The sequence below is a fragment of the Staurois parvus genome, unplaced genomic scaffold, assembly GCF_062004578.1.
Source record: "Staurois parvus isolate SC_StPar_1 unplaced genomic scaffold, SC_StPar_1.0 ptg000090l, whole genome shotgun sequence".
NCBI classification, from domain to species: Eukaryota; Metazoa; Chordata; class Amphibia; order Anura; family Ranidae; genus Staurois; species Staurois parvus.
In genome coordinates, this window is record NW_028317886.1 from 20,246,181 (window position 1) to 20,265,991 (window position 19,811).

General features: G+C 40.9%; 1 protein-coding gene across 2 annotated transcripts in view; it reads right to left on the reverse strand.

The window, feature by feature from the left end:
- DCLK2 (doublecortin like kinase 2) overlaps window positions 1-19,811 on the reverse strand; it is a 148,916-nt gene that overhangs the window by 25,828 nt on the left and 103,277 nt on the right. For both annotated transcript variants that reach the window (XM_089670470.1, XM_089670469.1), the window contains 4 exons: window positions 19,362-19,419; window positions 6,270-6,389; window positions 4,946-5,092; window positions 50-183 (listed from right to left, as the gene is read on the reverse strand). In XM_089670470.1, the coding sequence (XP_089526596.1) occupies window positions 50-183; window positions 4,946-5,092; window positions 6,270-6,389; window positions 19,362-19,419 (459 nt within the window). The remainder of the gene's footprint in view (window positions 1-49; window positions 184-4,945; window positions 5,093-6,269; window positions 6,390-19,361; window positions 19,420-19,811) is intronic.

Consider the following 19,811-nt stretch of genomic DNA (forward strand, 5'->3'; position numbering starts at 1 on the left):
AATTCTCCTTTCAGCAATTACAAAACATTCATGCTGTTAGAGATCTTACCCGGTTTCTGCAATTATTTCTGGAGCGACATATGTTGGTGTACCACACACAGTGTACAGGGGACCATCCACTACAGTTGCCAAGCCAAAGTCTCCAAGTTTTAGAGATTTGGTTTTATCAGGATATTCACAAACCTGAAACAGAAAACATTACCATTTTATCTTGCTGCATTCAAATATTCATTTTACATTCGTGTGTGTGCCTTTCAGTTAGACTTAGCACCAGTAGTGTGAAAATAAACATCCTGGGTGTCATGTCATCACAGCCAGGATTCAGGACTGCAATATACTTTTCAAACCCCTCACATATAATTCCCTGTACTTTAAAGACATTAAAAGAGAAGTATGGGCTTTAGGAAAAAAAACATTATACTTACACTTATACCTAGGTGGATGCAGCATGGATCTGATGCTGCATATGTCCCCCACTGGCTCTGCACAAAGAACTGAGCAATCAAACACTGCGATCACATAGTTCTCCCCTCTGCTCTGAGCGGAGAGCCCTGACTGTCAGTGACCAGCTTTCTGCTCTGCCCCACTGGAGCTCTGGGCTGTGGAGGGGATGGTTGGCTCAGGCTCTCAGTGGTTCACTGAGAGGCTGAGTCAGTTGCCAGCTGTCTTTATAAAATTCTGTCAAAAATAGAGTTTCTATAATAAAAGATTGGCTATAATTACCAGCATTGATAACTTCAGCACTAGTGTATATTGTTTTTATAATACAGGATTTATACAGTGCCAACAGTTTGCGCAGCGCTTTACAACATGATGGCAGACAGTACAGTTACAATACAATTCAATAAAGGAGGAATAGGAGGGCCCTGCTCATTAGAACCTACAATATAAAAGGGAGGGTCAAGTGATACAAAAGGTAATAACTGTGGGGAATAAGCAGATAGAGAAAATAAAAGTACCGTTGTTAGATAGGGGCAGGATAGAAGACAGAGTAGGAGACAGTTGGACAGATTGGGGTAGGGAATGCCACAGGATAGGAGAAGCTCAGGAGAAGTCCTGGAGTTGAGCATGGGAGGAAATGACAAGGGGACTAGAGAGCAGGAGATCAAACAGAACTCAACCTCAACCTCCGCAACATCTCCAGAATATGCCGTTTTTTAACCAATAATACCACAAAGCTCCTTATTCACTCCCTGGTAATCTCTCGACTCGACTACTGCAACTCCCTCATTGGCTTACCTTTACATAGGCTATCCCCCCTCCAGTCCATCATGAATACTGCCGCCAGGCTCATCCACCTTACCAACCGTTCAGTGTCTGCTACCCCTCTCTGCCAATCCCTCTACTGGCTTTCACTAGCTCAATGAATAAAATTCAAAATACTAACAACTTACAAAGCCATCCACAACTCTGCCCCCCGCTACATCATCAACCTGGTCTCAAAATATCAACCAAACCGCTCTCTTCAATCCTCCCAAGACCTTCTGCTCTCTAGTTCCCGTGTCACTTCCTCCCATGCTTGCCTCCAGGACTTCTCACGAGCTTCTCCCATCCTATGGAATTCTCTACCCCAATCTGTCCGGCTGTCTCCTAATTTATCCACCTTTAGACGATCCCTGAAAACCTCTCTCTTTAAAGAAGTCTATCCTGCTTCTACCTAGAAAACCACCATTTATTTCCTCCATCAGCTTATCCCCCCGACAGCTATTACCTTTTGTATCACTCAACCCTTCCTCCTAGATTGTAAGCTCTAACAAGCAGGGCCCTCTGTTTCCTCTTGTACCAAATTGTATTGTGACTGTAATGGCCACCTTCATTTTGTAAAGCGCTGAGCAAACTGTTGGCGCTATATAAATCCTGTATAATAATATGGTTGGTATTTTGAGACTAGGTTAGTAATGTAGCTGGGGGCAGAGTTGTGGATGGCTTTGTAAGTTGTTGTTAGTATTTTGAATTTTATTCGTTGGGCGAGTGGGAGCCAGTGGAAGGATTGACAGAGAGGGGTAGCCAGCACTGAACAATTGATAAGGTGGATGAGTCTGGCAGCAGTATTCATGATGGACTGAACAGGGGACAGCCTATGTAAAGGAGTTGCAGTAGTCAAGGCGACAGATGACCAGGAAGTGAATTAGAAGCTTTGAGGTGTATAGAAGTTTTGTATTACAGTCTACTTACTTGAGAAAGTTTGTATTAAATTTGAACTAAAAATAAGCATTCCATGCTCACGTGCTTGTATTCTTTTTCATGTGTTTAAATTAATCAGGTCTGTACGTAAGTATAAGACAGAAAACCGATTACCAACATTATAACTATTTAATTTCTTTCAGAGAGACGATTAGAAGATTCTCATAAGAGGACTACCTCAAAGGATCACTGCTGGACAGCTTAGTTTCATTAAAATGATGCTCAGAAAATCCTGATTATATCCCCTAAAATGCCAATCATGTGGTATCAATTCAAGCTTGTTCTCAAAATAATCCATTCTGAAATGGAATTTAGAACCAGTTATCTTCTTACAGACTGTCACTTTAGTTCAGTACTTAAACACAGCCAAAGCTTATCAAACATCTAGGGTCCAGTCACGCAAAGACTGGAAAACATCAAACTTGCTCAAAGATTTCCATATCTAAATCCTCCTCCAGCAGCCTGTGTTACTGTACAGTAAATGTGCAGAGCGCAGCACACCAGTGATTTACTGAAAAGCCAATATAACTATATTGTCCAACCTCAACATGCTACATTTCACCATTAGTTGTGATTAGTTCAGCATGGCCCAGAATATAGTAAATGCCTTTTGTACTTTCAGTATTGAACTGCTAGGCCACATAGTGCAATAATTATACCACCTCATTAATCTGACTTTTTTCATCAAGTGCCTTCGCTTTTCCCATTACAATCATTCTACCCTGCTGCTCTTGTTCAGGATAGGGAGGTTACGGTGTTCAGTTCATGCGGAGGATTTTCTGTATGACTAATACAGATGGTAATTCTCAGCTTGAAAAGAAGCACAACGGAACAAAGGAAATAAAAACACTATATATAACCTGTCTATATATATATATATATATATTGTCACCAACAATTTTGTATATTTCATGGTTTTCGTTGTTCATACAGTGTGGAAAAGCTTTGTTTAGACATATGGAATTTTCAGCACAGTTGTATTATTGGTAGTAGAATAGTAGGTAGAATTTGTGTCATAGTTATCAGTTGTCAGTATTCGAATATGGCTTGCGCAGAAACCGAGAGTAATGTCAGAGATTAGGGAAGGGCTAGGGGTTCGATTAAAGCCTATGTCAAAATTTGGGATTAGATTTAGGATTTGGGTTCATAATTAACCATTTCAATACTGGGCACTTTTACTCATTTCCTGCACAGGCCAATTTTCAACTTTCAGCACTGTCGCACTTTGAATGACAATTGTGCGATCATGCAACACTTACCCATGTGAAATTTTCTTTTTTTTCACACAAATATAGCTTTCTTTAGGTGATATTTATTCACAACTGAAGTTTTTATTTTTTGCTAAACAAAAGAAGAAAAAAAAAAGTTTTCGTAGTTTTTTTGAGACAGATAGAGCTTTTTTTTGGTGGTATTTAATCACCACTGGGGTTTTTTTTGCTAAATAAAAAAAAGACTGCAAATTTTGAAAAAAAAAATTCTTAGTTTCTGTTATAAAATTTTACAAATAAGTAATTTTTCTTCTTCAATGATGTGTGCTGATGAGGCTACACTGATGGGCACTCATGAGGCTGCACGGATGGCCACTTACGAGGTTGCACTGATGGGCACTGATGAGGCCACTGTGATTGGCCCTTTACCGCAATCTGTGATCAGCTGTGTCCAAAGGATACAATGGTTACAGATCGCATCCAATGAGCACCCCAGGGGGCACACAGGAGGAGGGTTTGGGGAAGACGTCCATGGACGCCCTCACAGAACTGGACAACTGCGCTGTAGCCGTCTTTCAGCTATAGCATGGTCAGGAAGTGGTTAAGTGTGTGTGTACAGCCAAAATTTTTTGTTAGTTTGGGAAAGAGTAGAGAATGGATAAAATCTTTGTCAGGTTATCTTTTGTTCTGCTGGGGAAATTTTCCTTCACTGCACCCCAATACCTCTCCACTGACTGCCACTGCACCCACACACCTTTCTACTGACTGTATCTGTGCATTTCTTTAATGGCCAATACTATACCTATGAACTTGTCCACTGCACTTGTGCATTATTTCAGCTACCAACCAGACCTGCGCACTTCTCCATGGACCGCCACTGCGCACTCACACACTTACACCCTACACTTACTGCCAATAAAGCGGCACACACAGAATACTTCTCCGCTGTGACTGGAACCACTGCACTGACCACCACTTGCACACACCCTTCTCTACTGACCACCACTGCAACTATGCACTGCCCAACTGACTGCCATACTACTCACTAAATGCCAGCAATGTAACAGGGCACTTTTTCACTTACCATCACAAATGTAATGGAACGCTTGTCTGCTGACTGCTATCAATGTAATGACACACCATATACCACTGCACCAGTGGCGGACTGACCATTTGGAAACTCGGGCACTGCCCGGGGTCAGTAGGGGGCCCCATGAGATGCCCCTGGTACCTTTTTCATAGGCTTTTTTGAGTTTGGGCAAAGACACAGGGGCCCCATGATCTCCTATTGCCCAGGGGCTCCATGAGTTGTCAGTCCACCCCTGCACTGCACTATGTATACTGTGCCATATATTACATTTATATACATTTACATATTTACAATGGTAAGTATAATTACACATATACAGTATATATATATATATTTTTTTTTAAATTGCACTTATTTCATATTTGTTTATTTACAGTGACACATATAGGGGATAAAGATGTCACAGCTTTATACTAAGCACCATGTTGTTACTATAGGCCAGAATATATCACTTGCCACTTACTAAGAGATTTTCAGGCTTGATATCCCGGTGAACTATATTAAGGCCGTGAAGATACTTCATCGCACTAGCAAGGTTGTATACCATTGCACTGGCATCCCGCTCTGTATACTTTGTGGAAGATGTGATTGCATCAAACAAGTCCCCGCCCTAGGAACAGGAAAAACATATATCTTAAAATAAAACATTAATGGTAATGCATACGCTATTATGTGCAAACTCAATTTTGAGGAAGGGACATTAGACATTGTCACACTTTTTCAGTATATTCCCATATAAACCACAAATCTATTTAACCATTTGCCTACCAGGCACTTTTACCCCCTTCCCACCCCTCAGGTCAATTTTTCAGCTTTCAGCACTGTTGCACTTTGAATGACAATTGCCCGGTCATGCAACACTGCACCCATGTGAAAATGTTTGTCATTTTTTTTCACACAAATAGAGCTTTCATTCGGTGATATTTATTCACCACTGGGGTTTTTATTGTTTGCTAAACAAAAGAAGATTTTGCAGAAAACAAACATTTTCGTAGTTTCTATTAAACAATTTTGCAAAGAGGTAATTTTTGTTCTTCACTGATGTGCGCTGATGAGGCTGCACTGATGGACACTGATAGGTAGCACTGATAGGCAGCACGAATAGGCTGCATTGATAAGGCGGCACTGGTGGGCATTGATGAGGAGGCACTGATGAGGCTGCACTCATATGTGGCAGTGATGGGCACTGAGAGGTGGCAGTGATGGGCACTGATCGGCAGCACTGATCGGTACTAATAGGTGGCACTGATGGGCACTAATAGGCAGCATTGAATGGCACTGATAGGTGGCACTGATGGGCACAGACTGGCAGCACTGACTGGCAGCACTGCTGGGCACTGATTGGTAATGATAGGCAGCACTGATGGGCACTGTTCAAGCTGCACTGATAATAATAACACAACATACTAAAGTTGGTACATGTTTTTATCTTAAAAGGCAATTAAAGGAAAAAAAAAATTAAGTCCTGCTGAGAATATTGGGCTATAGGCCAAACATTTCTAGAACAGCTAAATAGATATCTAATGCTGTATTCCACAGGTATTACTTGTGGTCCAACAAATTGATTATGTTACCTCAAGGACTGCAATCAAATATGCTGAAATTGTTTATGTTTCGCAATGCTCAGACTTAATCTGAGCAATGTTTAAACAAATGTGCTCTTATTGGGATATATAAAAAATCCATTATTGGATATACTCTGGCATCCAATTTACTATCCTCTAATCTTATTACAGTCTCCACAGAATGTTCAAACATGATTAATGAAATTGGAACAATCCTCTTACCTTGACTAATTCCATCACCAGATAAAGTTCTGTTGTCGTGTCCATCTCTTCTATGAGCATAATAATATTGGGATGTTTAACCTGGCGCAGTATTGACACCTCATTCTCAATCAGATGTTCCTGTTTAGAGATGACACATATTGAACCACATTTCATACACTTCTTCCTACATTCACATCATTGCTTATCAGTGTGTCAGAAATATCAGAGAACAGAATATGGAAGAAACAATAAAACAAGTTTCAGTCACAATTCTGTGAAAATATAAAAGATCTCATAGATCAGATCAGATACACTATATTCCCAAAAGTATTGGGACGCCTGCCTTTACATGCACATGAACATGAATGGAATCCCAGTCTTAGTCCATAGGGTGCAATATTGAGTTGTCCCACCTTTTGCAGTTATACCAGCTTCAACTCTTCTGGGAAGGCTGCCCACAAGGTTTAGGAGTGTGTCTATGGGAATGTTTGACCATTCTTCCAGAAGTGCATTTGTGAGGTCAGGCACTGATGTCGGACGAGAAGGCCTGGCTCGCAGTCTCTGCTCTAAATCATCCCAAAGGTGTTCTATTGGGGTAAGGTCAGGACTCTGTACAGGCCAGTCAAGTTCCTCCACCCCAAACTCTCTCATCCATGTCTTCATGGACCTTGCTTTGTGCACTGGTGAGCAGTCATGTTGGAACAGGAAGGGGCCATCTCCAAACTGTTCCCACAAAGTTGGAAATTAAATTGTCCAAAATGTCTTGGTATGCCGATGCCTTAAGGGTTCTCTTCATTGGCACCAAGGGGCCAATCCCAACGCCTGAAAAACAACATCACACCATAATCCCCCCTCTAATAAACTTTACACAAACTGGCACAATGCAGTCAGGCAAGTACCGTTTTCCTGGCAACCACCAAACCCAGACACGTCCATCGGATTGCCAGACATCGAAGCGTGATTTGTCACTCCAGAGATGTCTACACTGCTCTAGAGTCCAGTGGTGGCGTGCTTTACACCACTGCATCCAACGCATTTGCATTGCACTTGGTGATGTAAGGCTGGATGAAGCTGCTCGATCATGGAAACCCATTCCATGAAGGTCTCTACGCACTGTTGTGCTAATCTGAAGGCCACATGAAGTTTGGAGGTCTTTAGCTATTGATGCTGCAGACAGTTGGCGACTTCTGCTCACTGTGCGCTTCAGTATGCGCTGGCGCTGACCCCGCTCTGCCTTTTTACGCGGCCTACCACTTTGTGGCCAAGTTGCTTTTGTTCCCAGTTGCTTCCACTTTGTTATAATACCACTAACAGTTGGCTATGGAATATTTAGTAGAAAGGAAATTTTACGGATGGACTTATTGCACAGGTGGCAATCTATCACGGTACCGCGCTTGATTCACTGAGCTCCTGAGAGCAACCCATTCTTTCACAAATATTTGTAGAAGTAGTCTGCTTGCCTAGGTGTCTGCTTTTATACACATGAAGGTGATTGGAACACCTGAATCCAATGATTTGGCAATATAGTGTATATTTCTATGTTTCACATTTAAAAAAAAAAATGTAAAAAAAAGTACACACTTTAATTTGTAAATAACTTTGCAATGCATTGCACCAGAATCATAACTTTAGTGTCATTTTAAACAGGACAAATCACAGAAAATATGCACTTTCTATCCGCAGTAATACTATTTATTTTAAGCTAGCACTGCTTAAACAAGGCAAAGGTGCTTTTTGTTTAGTTTAGTTTTATTATCTAAGGGTTGCAAAAAAAATAATTGTTGTAACACAGTATCACAAAAAGAAAGCCTTGCCCTTAAAAAAAAAAAAAAAAATTATATATATATATATATATATATATATATATATATATATATATATATATATATATATATATATGTGTGTGTGTTACTTTGTTATCTTAAGTAATGACAAAGTTACGGTCAAACAAACAGGCCCATAACCAGTGGCATCCCGAGGCAGGTGCGGGGGGTGCACACTGCACCGAGTGACACCTACCGCACGGGGTGACACCGGACCCATTCCACGGAAAGGTAAGTTGTATAGCAAGCCGATGATCCCCGCAGGATGTATCGGATATGTGGATTGGGGAACATAATGGATCGGAGTCCGATCCATTATGCTCAATTCGCAGATCTGATCTATTCTGCGGGGATCGTCGGAGGGGGTGTCACCAACTGGGTGACACCAACCCTAGGGACGCCCCTGCCCATAGCAGAACTGTAAACAGAGGAGGTGAACAGGTGAGAGAGGCAAAGTGGTTATTCAGCTTGCAGATAGACAGGGGAATTCAATAAAGTAGTAACATGACTTTTCTGGCTGTATAGCATCTTTAATATGGCCTGTGCTTAATTCAAAAAAGCCTTGCACCAGCTTAAGTACAGGTACGGACACATGTACTAGATTCAGGTAGTATTTACTACTGCCACTGTTAGAATCTGTCACTATGGCTGCTTCAGAGACAAGCAAACTGGCGGTAATTATGTCCAACTCAAAGATGGTGTATGGGCGGGAGAGGGTGTTGTGTGTTCATTACTTTAATAAAATGTTTGTATTGGTTTCTAGGATGAAGGCCACCCATGTACTAACAACCAATGAGGCACATCACACTGAACTGACAGTGGGCGAAGCCTGATGGGGGAACTGTGAGAGACAAGTTCCCCATTGGATCTGCTTTGTCTGTGATTGACAGCGTAGGGCAGTGGGTGGATCCATGGCCGCAGTTCAGTCTACCAGATGGGGTATAGCTCTAGCTAAAAGGCAACAAATAAGAGACACCTGCTTTAGTGAGGGTTCACACTTGTGCAGGTGGTTGCTGCTGTGGGACCACACCTGTTCCTGTTGTGGGACCGCACCTGTTCCCACAGCCACAACCTCCACTGCAGAAAAATGTACTGCTGTTCAGGAGATGCATGGGGTAATCCTAATGGCATCTCCACACACTGAGAACCAGATTGCACTATGCAGTTTCCCTGCGGCCACGTTTTCTAAAAAGTTTTCAATGGACACAGCAAGCCATTCAAATGAATGGACTGCTGTGTACAAGCAACACAGCTTCAGGGAAACGGCACAACTATGACCCTAGGGTTAAAGGAGATTTTCTTACTTAAATGTTATTGTGTACTCCTTTATTACAGCAAATATTGAATCATTAATTATTTGCTACAATAAAGGGGTAAATGATATAGTAGTACTGTAATACTCTGCTATAGAATTGTAGGGTGACACACAGAAAATCAGGCATTCTGCAGACATATCAGAGCTCTATGCAGTGTGTCTTGAAGCAGAACAATAATTCCTCAACTTCCAGGCACATTCCATGCAGCCTTGAGCTAGTTTGGCTTCTGGACATACTGAGTGTCAGATGCAAGGTCCTGCCTAAATAGCTCTGGTGGTGTTGTACCACTACAGACCACACAATTATTTATTACAGGTACTTATACAGTGCCATTAATTCATGCAGCACACACATATATATATATATATATACAGTTGCGAGAAAAAGTATGTGAACCCCTTGGGATTACGTGGAGTTTTGCATGAATTGGGCATAAAATGTGCTCTGAACGTCATCTAAGTCACAGCAATAGAAGAACACAGTCTGCTGAACATAATACTACACAAACATTAGATGTTGCCATGGTTTAATTGCACATAACATGTAAACATTCACAGTGCAGGGAGGAAAAAGTATGTGAGGCCCTAGCTTAATGACTTCTCCCAGAGCTAATTGGAGCCAGGAGTGAGCCAACCTTGACTCCAATCAGTGTGATGATATTGGATGTGTTGCTGACAGCTGTCCTGCCCTTAAAAAACACACACCTGTTTTGAGTTTACTGGTTTCAAGAAGCACTGTCTGATGTGAACCATGCCTCGCAGAAAAGAGCTCTCAAAAGACCTACGATCAAGAATTGTTGACTTGCATGAAGCTTGAAAGGGTTACAAAAGTATCTCCAAAAGCCTTGATGTTCATGTGTCCACGGTAAGACAGACTGTCTACAAATGGAGAAAGTTTAGCACTGTTGCTACTCTGCCTAGGCGTGGTCATCCTGTAAAAATGACTGCAAGAGCACAGTGCAGAATGCTGCACGAGGTGAAGAAGAATCCCAGAGTGTCAGCTAAAGACCTACAGAAATCTCTGGCACATGCTACCATTTTTGTTGACACATCTACAATAAGGAAAACATTAAACAAGAATGGAGTACATGGGAGGACACCACGGAGGAAGCCATGGCTGTCCAAAAAGAATATTGCAGCACGTTTGAAGTTTGCAAAAGAGCACCTGAATGTTCCACAGCACTACTGGCAAAATATACTGTGGACAGATGAAACCAAGATTAAGTTGTTTGGGAAGAACACACAACACTATGTGTGGAGAAAAAAAGGCACAGCACACCAACATCAAAACCTCATCCCCACTGTAAAACATGGCGGAGGGAGCATCATGGTTTGGGGCTGCTTTGCTGCATCAGGGCCTGGACGGATTGTTGTCATTGATGGGAAAATGAATTCCAGAGTTTATCAAGACATTTTGCAGGAAAACGTACGACCATCTGTCCGCTAACTGAAGCTCCGCAGAGGATGGGTGATGCAACAGGACAATGACCCAAAGCATACAAGTAATTCAACAAAACAATGGCTGCAACAGCACAGAATACGCCTTCTGGAGTGGCCCAGTCAGAGTCCTGACCTCAACCTGATTGAAATGCTGTGGCATGACCTGAAGAGAGTGATTCACACCAGACTTCCCAAGAATATTGCTACACTGAAACAGTTTTGTGAAGAGGAGTGGTCCAAAATTACTCCAGATCGTTGTGCAGGTCTGATCTGCAACTACAGGAAATGTTTGGTTGAGGTTATTGCTGCCAAAGGAGGGTCAACCAGTTATTAAGCCCAAAGGTTCACATACTTTTTCCTCCCTGCACTGTGAATGTTTACATGTTATGTGCAATTAAACCATGGCAACATCTAATGTTTGTGTAGTATTATGTTCAGCAGACTGTGTTCTTCTATTGTTGTGACTTAGATGACGTTCAGAGCACATTTTATGCCCAATTCATGCAAAACTCCACGTAATCCCAAGGGGTTCACATACTTTTTCTTGCAACTGTATATATATATTTTGCAAATCAGTCCCTAACCCTCAAGGGGTGTACAACCTAAAGTCCCTGACTTACATTCATACATATATACTAGAGCTAATTTAGAGAGGATCCAACTAACCTATCAGCATGTCATTGGAATATGGGAGGAAACCAGAGTACCCAGAGGAAACACACACAGGCACAGGGAGAACATGTAAACTCCAGGCTGGTGGTGCTGTGGTTGGGATTTGAACCAACAACCCTAGTACTGCTAGATGGAAGTGCTAACCATTTAGCCACTGCGCTGCCCTTAAGGCTTAAGGGATTAAAGTGGTCTGTCCAATTTACTAACTCTATGAAAAATGGTGGTAAACAGAGGTGCATGCTATGACTAGCAACTCTCATTAGGCAATAGGCAGACTTCCTAACCTGTGCTCTAACTTTTGTAGTGCTTAGCAAATCCACCTACTCGTGGGAAGCGGTATACTATAGCTGTATTTATTTCATGTTACTGCATGTAGCGTGTAGTGTTGGCATGTGTTAAATGCTTTTAATTTAACGGGAGTTGACATGCATTGTTTTTAAGATTATGTTTTTATTGAAGCAGATTCTACAATATAAAGCACACGGCATATGAGTGATTTTCATTTACATAAAGGTTGCAAACTTATGACATAGTAAAAAAATTAACAGAATGTGACAAACATATGGTTAAGCACTAACTGGCAAGAGCAGCTCATATTATTTAAGTAGTTATTCTACATCTCACAAGTATCTTCCTGGGTGACATGCATTTTGTTAATGCCTTGTTTTATTGTGCATTTATTAACATGTTGCACTGATGTGTGGGTTTTTGTTCAGAGCAGGGCCAAAAATGCATTAATCTTCAAAAACATTCTTCTTTCCTTAACATTGAGCCTACTGGAAATAGTGGATTCACCTTGTATTTGCTGGGGGCCTGCATTGAGCCACACAGTCCGACACTTAGTGTGAATGAGCCCTTAGGCTAGGTTCACACTGCTGCGATATGATTTTGATCCAAGCTTAGTTCAATTATGTAGTGCACCTTGGATGCAACTTTGATAATGTGCTTATATTCTATGGGGCCAAAATAGCACCAAAGTAGTACAGAAACCTTTTCCAAAATCGCTCTGTACTGAGTTGCATTGATGTGATCCTACACAATTGAAAACAATTTGTCATGTGATTCTGTGCGACTCAAGTTACATCTGAAATCGCATTAGTGAAACCAGACCTAAGAGATGTTGGCTTTTAGAAAGGACATTGTGAAGTAGAGTATTCAGAGTCCCTTCTACCTCTACTCACAAGCAGGAGTACTTGATTGCCAGATATTTCTAAATATGGCTGATTATCCCATATTTAGAAATCTGAAATTTTGACTTATGTCAGAGCTCTTGTAAATGACCCCTGAGCTGATTTACTAAAAGAGGTTGGGAATCTTCACATAATAAACTGAGTATTCACTTTATTATCCAACCATTTGCAGATAAAAAAAAAACTAAACAGAAATGAGCTGTGTGAAAATTCACGTTTTTTTCTTGTTACTAGGCAGATTTAAAATAAAAAAAAGCATCAAAAATGCATAAAAAACATAGCAAAACGCATAAAAAATGCTGCAAAAATGCACTACATGCTTTTCTGCAGCGTTTCCATTGAAGTCTATAGAACCAAAAATGCAACTTTTTGCATTCAAAAAAAGTCCCTGGCTTTTTCCAAAAAATGCACCAGGTGAAAACACAGAGATGTGAACGTGTTCCATAGAAAATCATGTTAAATGGACTGTAGTGCGTTTCTGCAAAACGCTGCGAAAAACGCTTAGGTGTGAACCTAGGGTAAGGAATGCTCAGGATTCAGACTCAACACAGACAATATGAGGGTTCCACCTGATCATCACACCGTTACATGATCAGCATAGCCAATGTGCAGTAAATGACAAGTCACAGGGACATTTGTCAGGTGTCTTACTTGTATACGTGTATAATTTCCATTTCCTAGCTAATCTATTAAATGTGAAATAATCCCTTTTACTTGAGATCTGTTCCAGCAATGCAATTCTAAAAAATATTCCTGATTGGATAACACAGGATTGGATAACACAGGATTGGATAACACAGGATTGGATAACACAGGATTGGATAACACAGGATTGGAAATCCTGATTGGATAACACATGAAAAAACTAATCAGGGGAGGATGAACTCCAATGTTCAATTTCTTTGAAATGTTGGCAGGTGATTTGGGATTCTGCTGCTAAGACGTCTCGCTGTGTTGTATATAAAGAAAACTTATATAAAGTATTGATACATTGGTATAAGACCCCTGTAGTGCTCCGTACAATTAACCCAAATCTGTCTGATAAGTGCTGGAGATGCATGGGAGGAGTAGGTACATTGGCGCACATTTTTTGGCTTTGTCCACAGATTGCGGGTTATTGGCCCATGGTTCGAACGGTATTGGAACAAGTACTCAATGTTGTCCTGTCCCTAGACCCGTTGCATTATCTTTTGGGCCTACCCTTTAGGGGTATCCCCAAACAATCTAAAAGGTTGGGAGCACATATTCTGACCGCTCGAAGGGCGATACCATGATTTTGGAAATTAGCAGATGTCCCCACGTAAAATCACCTTTTAAGAGTGATCTCTGAAATCAGGGAAATGGAATACCTTACAGCTCTAGTTGGTGAATAGTCAGGTCATTTTCACTCTATTTGGGGGCCATGGGACCATTCTCCCTTTGGTAAGCTTCCTTTCTCCCCCCCTCTCCTCCATCCTCTTATATAGTACAGACACTTTTTCAAGCAATATGCTTTTGACAAATAATGTAATCTAATGATGTGCAGGTTTACGCTGATTCATGTTTTTGAATTATGCAGGCTAACATGCTGTTCACTTAAGTTCATATGTTTCCTGATTTTGTTTTCTTCTATGCCAATGATAGATTCTTTTCATTGCAACATTTATGCATATAGTGTTATTGTTGTAACTCTGTTCTGTTTACAAATTGGGCATTGGCCATTAATAAAAATTTACAATTTAAAAAATCTAATCAGCTCTGCTTTACTACACAGCACATGTGGAAACAAAAAGTCTGAAATTTGCTGCACTTACAGTTGCAAGAAAAAGTATGTGAACCCCTTGGGATTACGTGGAGTTTTGCATGAATTGGGCATAAAATGTGCTCTGAACGTCATCTAAGTCACAACAATAGAAGAACACAGTATGCTGAACATAATACTACACAAACATTAGATGTTGCCATGGTTTAATTGCACATAACATGTAAACATTCACAGTGCAGGGAGGAAAAAGTATGTGAGGCCCTAGCTTAATGACTTCTCCCAGAGCTAATTGGAGCCAGGAGTGAGCCAACCTTGACTCCAATCAGTGTGATGATATTGGCTGTGTTGCTGACAGCTGTCCTGCCCTTAAAAAACACACACCTGTTTTGGGTTTACTGGTTTCAAGAAGCACTGTCTGATGTGAACCATGCCTCGCAGAAAAGAGCTCTCAAAAGACCTACGATCAAGAATTGTTGACTTGCATGAAGCTTGAAAGGGTTACAAAAGTATCTCCAAAAGCCTTGATGTTCATGTGTCCATGGTAAGACAGACTGTCTACAAATGGAGAAAATTTAGCACTGTTGCTACTCTCCCTAGACATGGTCGTCCTGTAAAAATGACTGCAAGAGCACAGCGCAGAATGCTGCATGAGGTAAAGAAGAATCCCAGAGTGTCAGCTAAAGACCTACAGAAATCTCTGGCACATGCTAACATTTTTGTTGACACATCTACAATAAGGAAAACATTAAACAATAATGGAGTACATGGGAGGACACCACGGAGGAAGCCATTGCTGTCCAAAAAGAATATTGCAGCACGTTTGAAGTTTGCAAAAGAGCACCTGGATGTTCCACAGCACTACTGGCAAAATATACTGTGGACAGATGAAACCAAATTGAGTTGTTTGGGAAGAACACACAACAGTATGTGTGGAGAAAAAAAGGCACAGCACACCAACTGTCAGGGATGCGGGTGTGACCAGAGATGTGTGTACTGACACAGGGAAACACAGGCTCCAGATATGGTATAAACAAAACAATTTATTAAGACTAACAATACAAACATAAACGCAGTGCACCAAACCCCAAGCTAACACAAATACATACAACAAGGTGAAACAAACCCAAACCTAAACTGGTATAGATACACAGGTACATACACATATAGAGCACAACGTAGTCAGGCAAGCCGGGTCGATAACTATCGGGCAGGTAGGTACAGGAGGAGCAGGCGGAGAGAATGGTCAGGGTCACAAGCCAGGGATCAAACAGGAGAAGTCAGCAGAGGTCAGGATCAGGCAGGGTCGGCAACAAGTCAGGCAGAAACAGGAACAGGAATGCAGGTTACAAGGTACAGGGGCCCATGCAAAAACACACACCAAGGCACAGACTGCAGGTCTGGCCATCCCTTAAATACACCTGCAATCAGCCCCAGGTGATGGCTAATTGCCGAAGTGAACCTCTGGTTGTTGAGAGCACCCGCTGGCCAGCCCTGGTACTGCAGCCCACAAGGCAGGTGAGTCCCACCACTATTGGCAAGTCCATTCCTGACACCAACATCAAAACCTCATCCCCACTGTAAAACATGGCGGAGGGAGCATCATGGTTTGGGGCTGCTTTGCTGCTTCAGGGGCTGGACAGATTGTTGTCATTGATGGGAAAATGAATTCCAGAGTTTATCAAGACATTTTGCAGGAAAACGTACAACCATCTGTCCGCCAACTGAAGCTCCTCAGAGGATGGGTGATGCAACAGGACAATGACCCAAAGCATACAAGTAATTCAACAAAACAATGGCTGCAACAGCACAGAATATGCCTTCTGGAGTGGCCCAGTAAGAGTCCTGACCTCAACCCGATTGAAATGCTGTGGCATGACCTTAAGAGAGCGAATCACACCAGACATCCCAAGAATATTGCTACACTGAAACAGTTTTGTGAAGAGGAGTGGTCCAAAATTACTCCAGATCGTTGTGCAGGTCTGATCTGCAACTACAGGAAACGTTTAGTTGAGGTTATTGCTGCCAAAAGGAGGGTCAACCAGTTATTAAGTCCAAATGTTCACATACTTTTTCCTCCCTGCACTGTGAATGTTTACATGTTATGTGCAATTAAACCATGGCAATATCTAATGTTTGTGTAGTATTATGTTCAGCAGACTGTGTTCTTCTATTGTTGTGACTTAGATGATATTCAGAGCACATTTTATGCCCAATTCATGCAAAACTCCATGTAATCCCAAGGGGTTCACATACTTTTTCTTGCAAATGTATCTTTATTTATATATCAAAATCGCATCACAGGTATAGCAGAAACAAAGAAAGGCAACACATTTTGCGCTAAATACATTGCTTACTCAAACCATAGAACATGTGGTGGGATTTTCTGCTGAAGGTCCCAATGTGGCTCTTTCCTTCATAACAGACTGTTGGTTACAGTAGAAAGCTATGGTTTTGATAAACTAAAGGGAAATGTAAAGAAATAGGAAGAAATTGCTTTAGCATGCTTTTGTTGCTGGTTTGCTTTACCATGTGGATTTTCTTGCACCCAGCAAACGTGACCGCTTACTTTTCTGGTGATGTGTACACTCATGTTTTAACTGTATATTTCTATCCCTATGTGTATAGTTTATTTAAACAACAAAATACTGATGTTCTATAATGTTTTTGCCTTATATACAGACAAATCAAATTAAACAATATGAAAGTGAAGATTTTTAATAAACTAAAAATAATAATTTGGCAAGAATCACTATAAAAGATGCTTGTGCTAAACAAAGAAGCAGCTCCAAAAGCTTGCACAATGAGCTCTAAACACTGGTTCATACTGGATGCGAATTGGCATGCGATCTGCATGCCCTGCGACTTGCAAATTGCATGCCAAGTCGCACCCTGTTGTCCGAAATTGGTAATATCGGTGTGGTTCCAATTTGGTCAGAGCCGCACTGATTTCAAAAGTAGTACATGCACTACTTTTGGTGAGATTTGCAGACATCTGTATCAGATATCTTGCAAATTGCACCTGAAATCGGCGGGTCCCCCAACTTCACTGTAAGTCGCACGATTTCAAAGTCAGGCTTGATGTGAACAGAAGGTAAGGTCTAAAAAGGCAGCAAAAGTACAGGTCTCCATGCACATAGCAATTATGTTTAAGTTCAGCCTGTTACCTACCGTAGATGCATAAATGCAACAGTATATGTCAATATCCATTGTTAAATCAGGCCCTATGGTTATCTATCTTAAAAAGCAGATAAACAGAGTCATGTACTCCCCAAGAGTGGCTGAAATGTCAAATTAACCAACTGAAGGAAACCTATCACCAAGAAAACAGCACTTATTGTAGATATGCAAATGGGTACTATTACATAAAGGAGCAAGTCAGCCTGTATGGAATAGAGTTACATGATGAAAAATTTACTCTGACTACAGCCTATCTGCAAAGTTCAAGAGCAGTGTTGAACGCTTCCAACTCTATGCAGATTATCAAAGCAGGGTATTCTGGTGCCGGGATCTCAGAGAAGCATTCCTTTAGTACAGGACCTACATACCACTGCCACAGAGGCTTCTGGTGCATTACAAGGTAAGTATGGAGCAAAATGTAGGTCAATTAATGTTAAGGATTAGTTTAAAGCTGAACTCCAATGATCATACAATGGGCCAATGTAAGTATGGATATGTGATACTTGATAGGTCTGTGTGTAAGTTGTAAATCACTGTAGTAGACTGAGCCATTAAAGTGATTGCCATGATCTTCCAAGTTGCATGCCAAGCAGCTGCCTTTCCACTTAGTAACCAGTTGGGATCACTACCATTCAAAGAATGTTTTGCATTTTTTCAATTAATGTAAAGTGTTCTGTGGACAAGATGGAGTGGTGATGTCACAGGAATCCAGTGCTACAAGGCAGAAGTGTTAACTACTAAACCACTTTTCTGCCCCACAGTTTGGATGACTTTAGTCATATGCGTTCATTAAAGTAGATTTCAAGTTTTTGATTAAGGAAATAGTTTGCCTTTTTTCTTTTTGCCGTCTTGGTCTAATTGATAAGATTTTCCTTTTCAAAATACAATAAGTATGAGAAGCTCACTCCACAGTAAGGGAAAGTCTCTCTTAAAAAGTTGTCCCTGGAGCAAGTATCTCTATAGTAAATTTTCCCCTTTAGTTGGCTTTAGATACAAGCATCCCCATAGTAAACTTTCCCCTTTAGTTGGCTTTAGATACACTTCGATGTCTCTAGGAGAAGACATCCACAAAGCAGGGTATTTGTACAGGTACCAATTTAACGGTGAGAAGTATTGTTTTTCCAACTTAAAGTATAACTAAATTCAAAACTTTTTATTTCGGTTTGGAAAGAGTGCAGAGGCATTAGAGCGCTTGTCAGTTTTTAGTACTGTCTGTGCCCCCTTTAGGGAGATTCATGCTCTCCATTTGTCCTGTTCACCATTATCATTGAAAGTGAAGGTAAAAGAAAACCCCAATTTTGGGTTGTCCCCGGTAATAGAGGGGAAATTTTCCAATGCCAACATACACTCTCTCTCTACAGGTCAGTGCACGCTCTATCGTCCCCAAGGACGACTAGACTGCCTGGCAGCTGTTACCTCTATAAATGATAATCCACACCAGTAGCATAATTGGCATGTTATTAAACTCCAATAGTGTACATATCCTTTCACAGCAGAGTTGGCTTTCTCTGGTGTTTCAACACATACGTAATTTTATATTTGCATGCTGGTGCTTTTGTCACAACGTTCACTCATTTTGAAGGTTAGGTTAAGTGTTGTTAGAGGGCTAGATGTACAGGAGATACTTTAACAGCAGCCAAAGGAACTGTCCCTTTTGCACATATTATTAATGCAGCCCTCACTAGCACTGTATGGCCAATATAACTAAATAAACAGTACAAAAAAAGGACTAATGTTAAAGTGAGATACCTTTCCACAGCACTTTGCTTTGTCAATGATTTTTAAAGCAAACTCTTTTCCAGTTGACCTGCAAAATAAGTAGGCACAATAATACTATACATTGCTTATACAGATACAAAAGATACAGAGCATTAATTACTTTAAAATAATAATTTTTAAAAAAGGAAAATGAACTATTGTTCTTTAAAATTTGGTTTTGTAACAAAACTTCCATTAATTATCACTTCTAAATTATGCTGCGTTAGAAGCTTGTTCTTACTGACTCACACCACTTTATAAATTTAAAACAGAGGTTTGACAATCACTTCTCCTTAAATAGGCAGAACTATAAAAGTAGGCTTGTTTATGAAGCTGGAACATTTTCTACTGTTTACAGGGATTCTTTCACATGGGAAGCCAAAGGGTGGTAAAAATAAGCACCAGAGCCGTGGTTTTACTGCTTCCCCCTTCCAACCACAT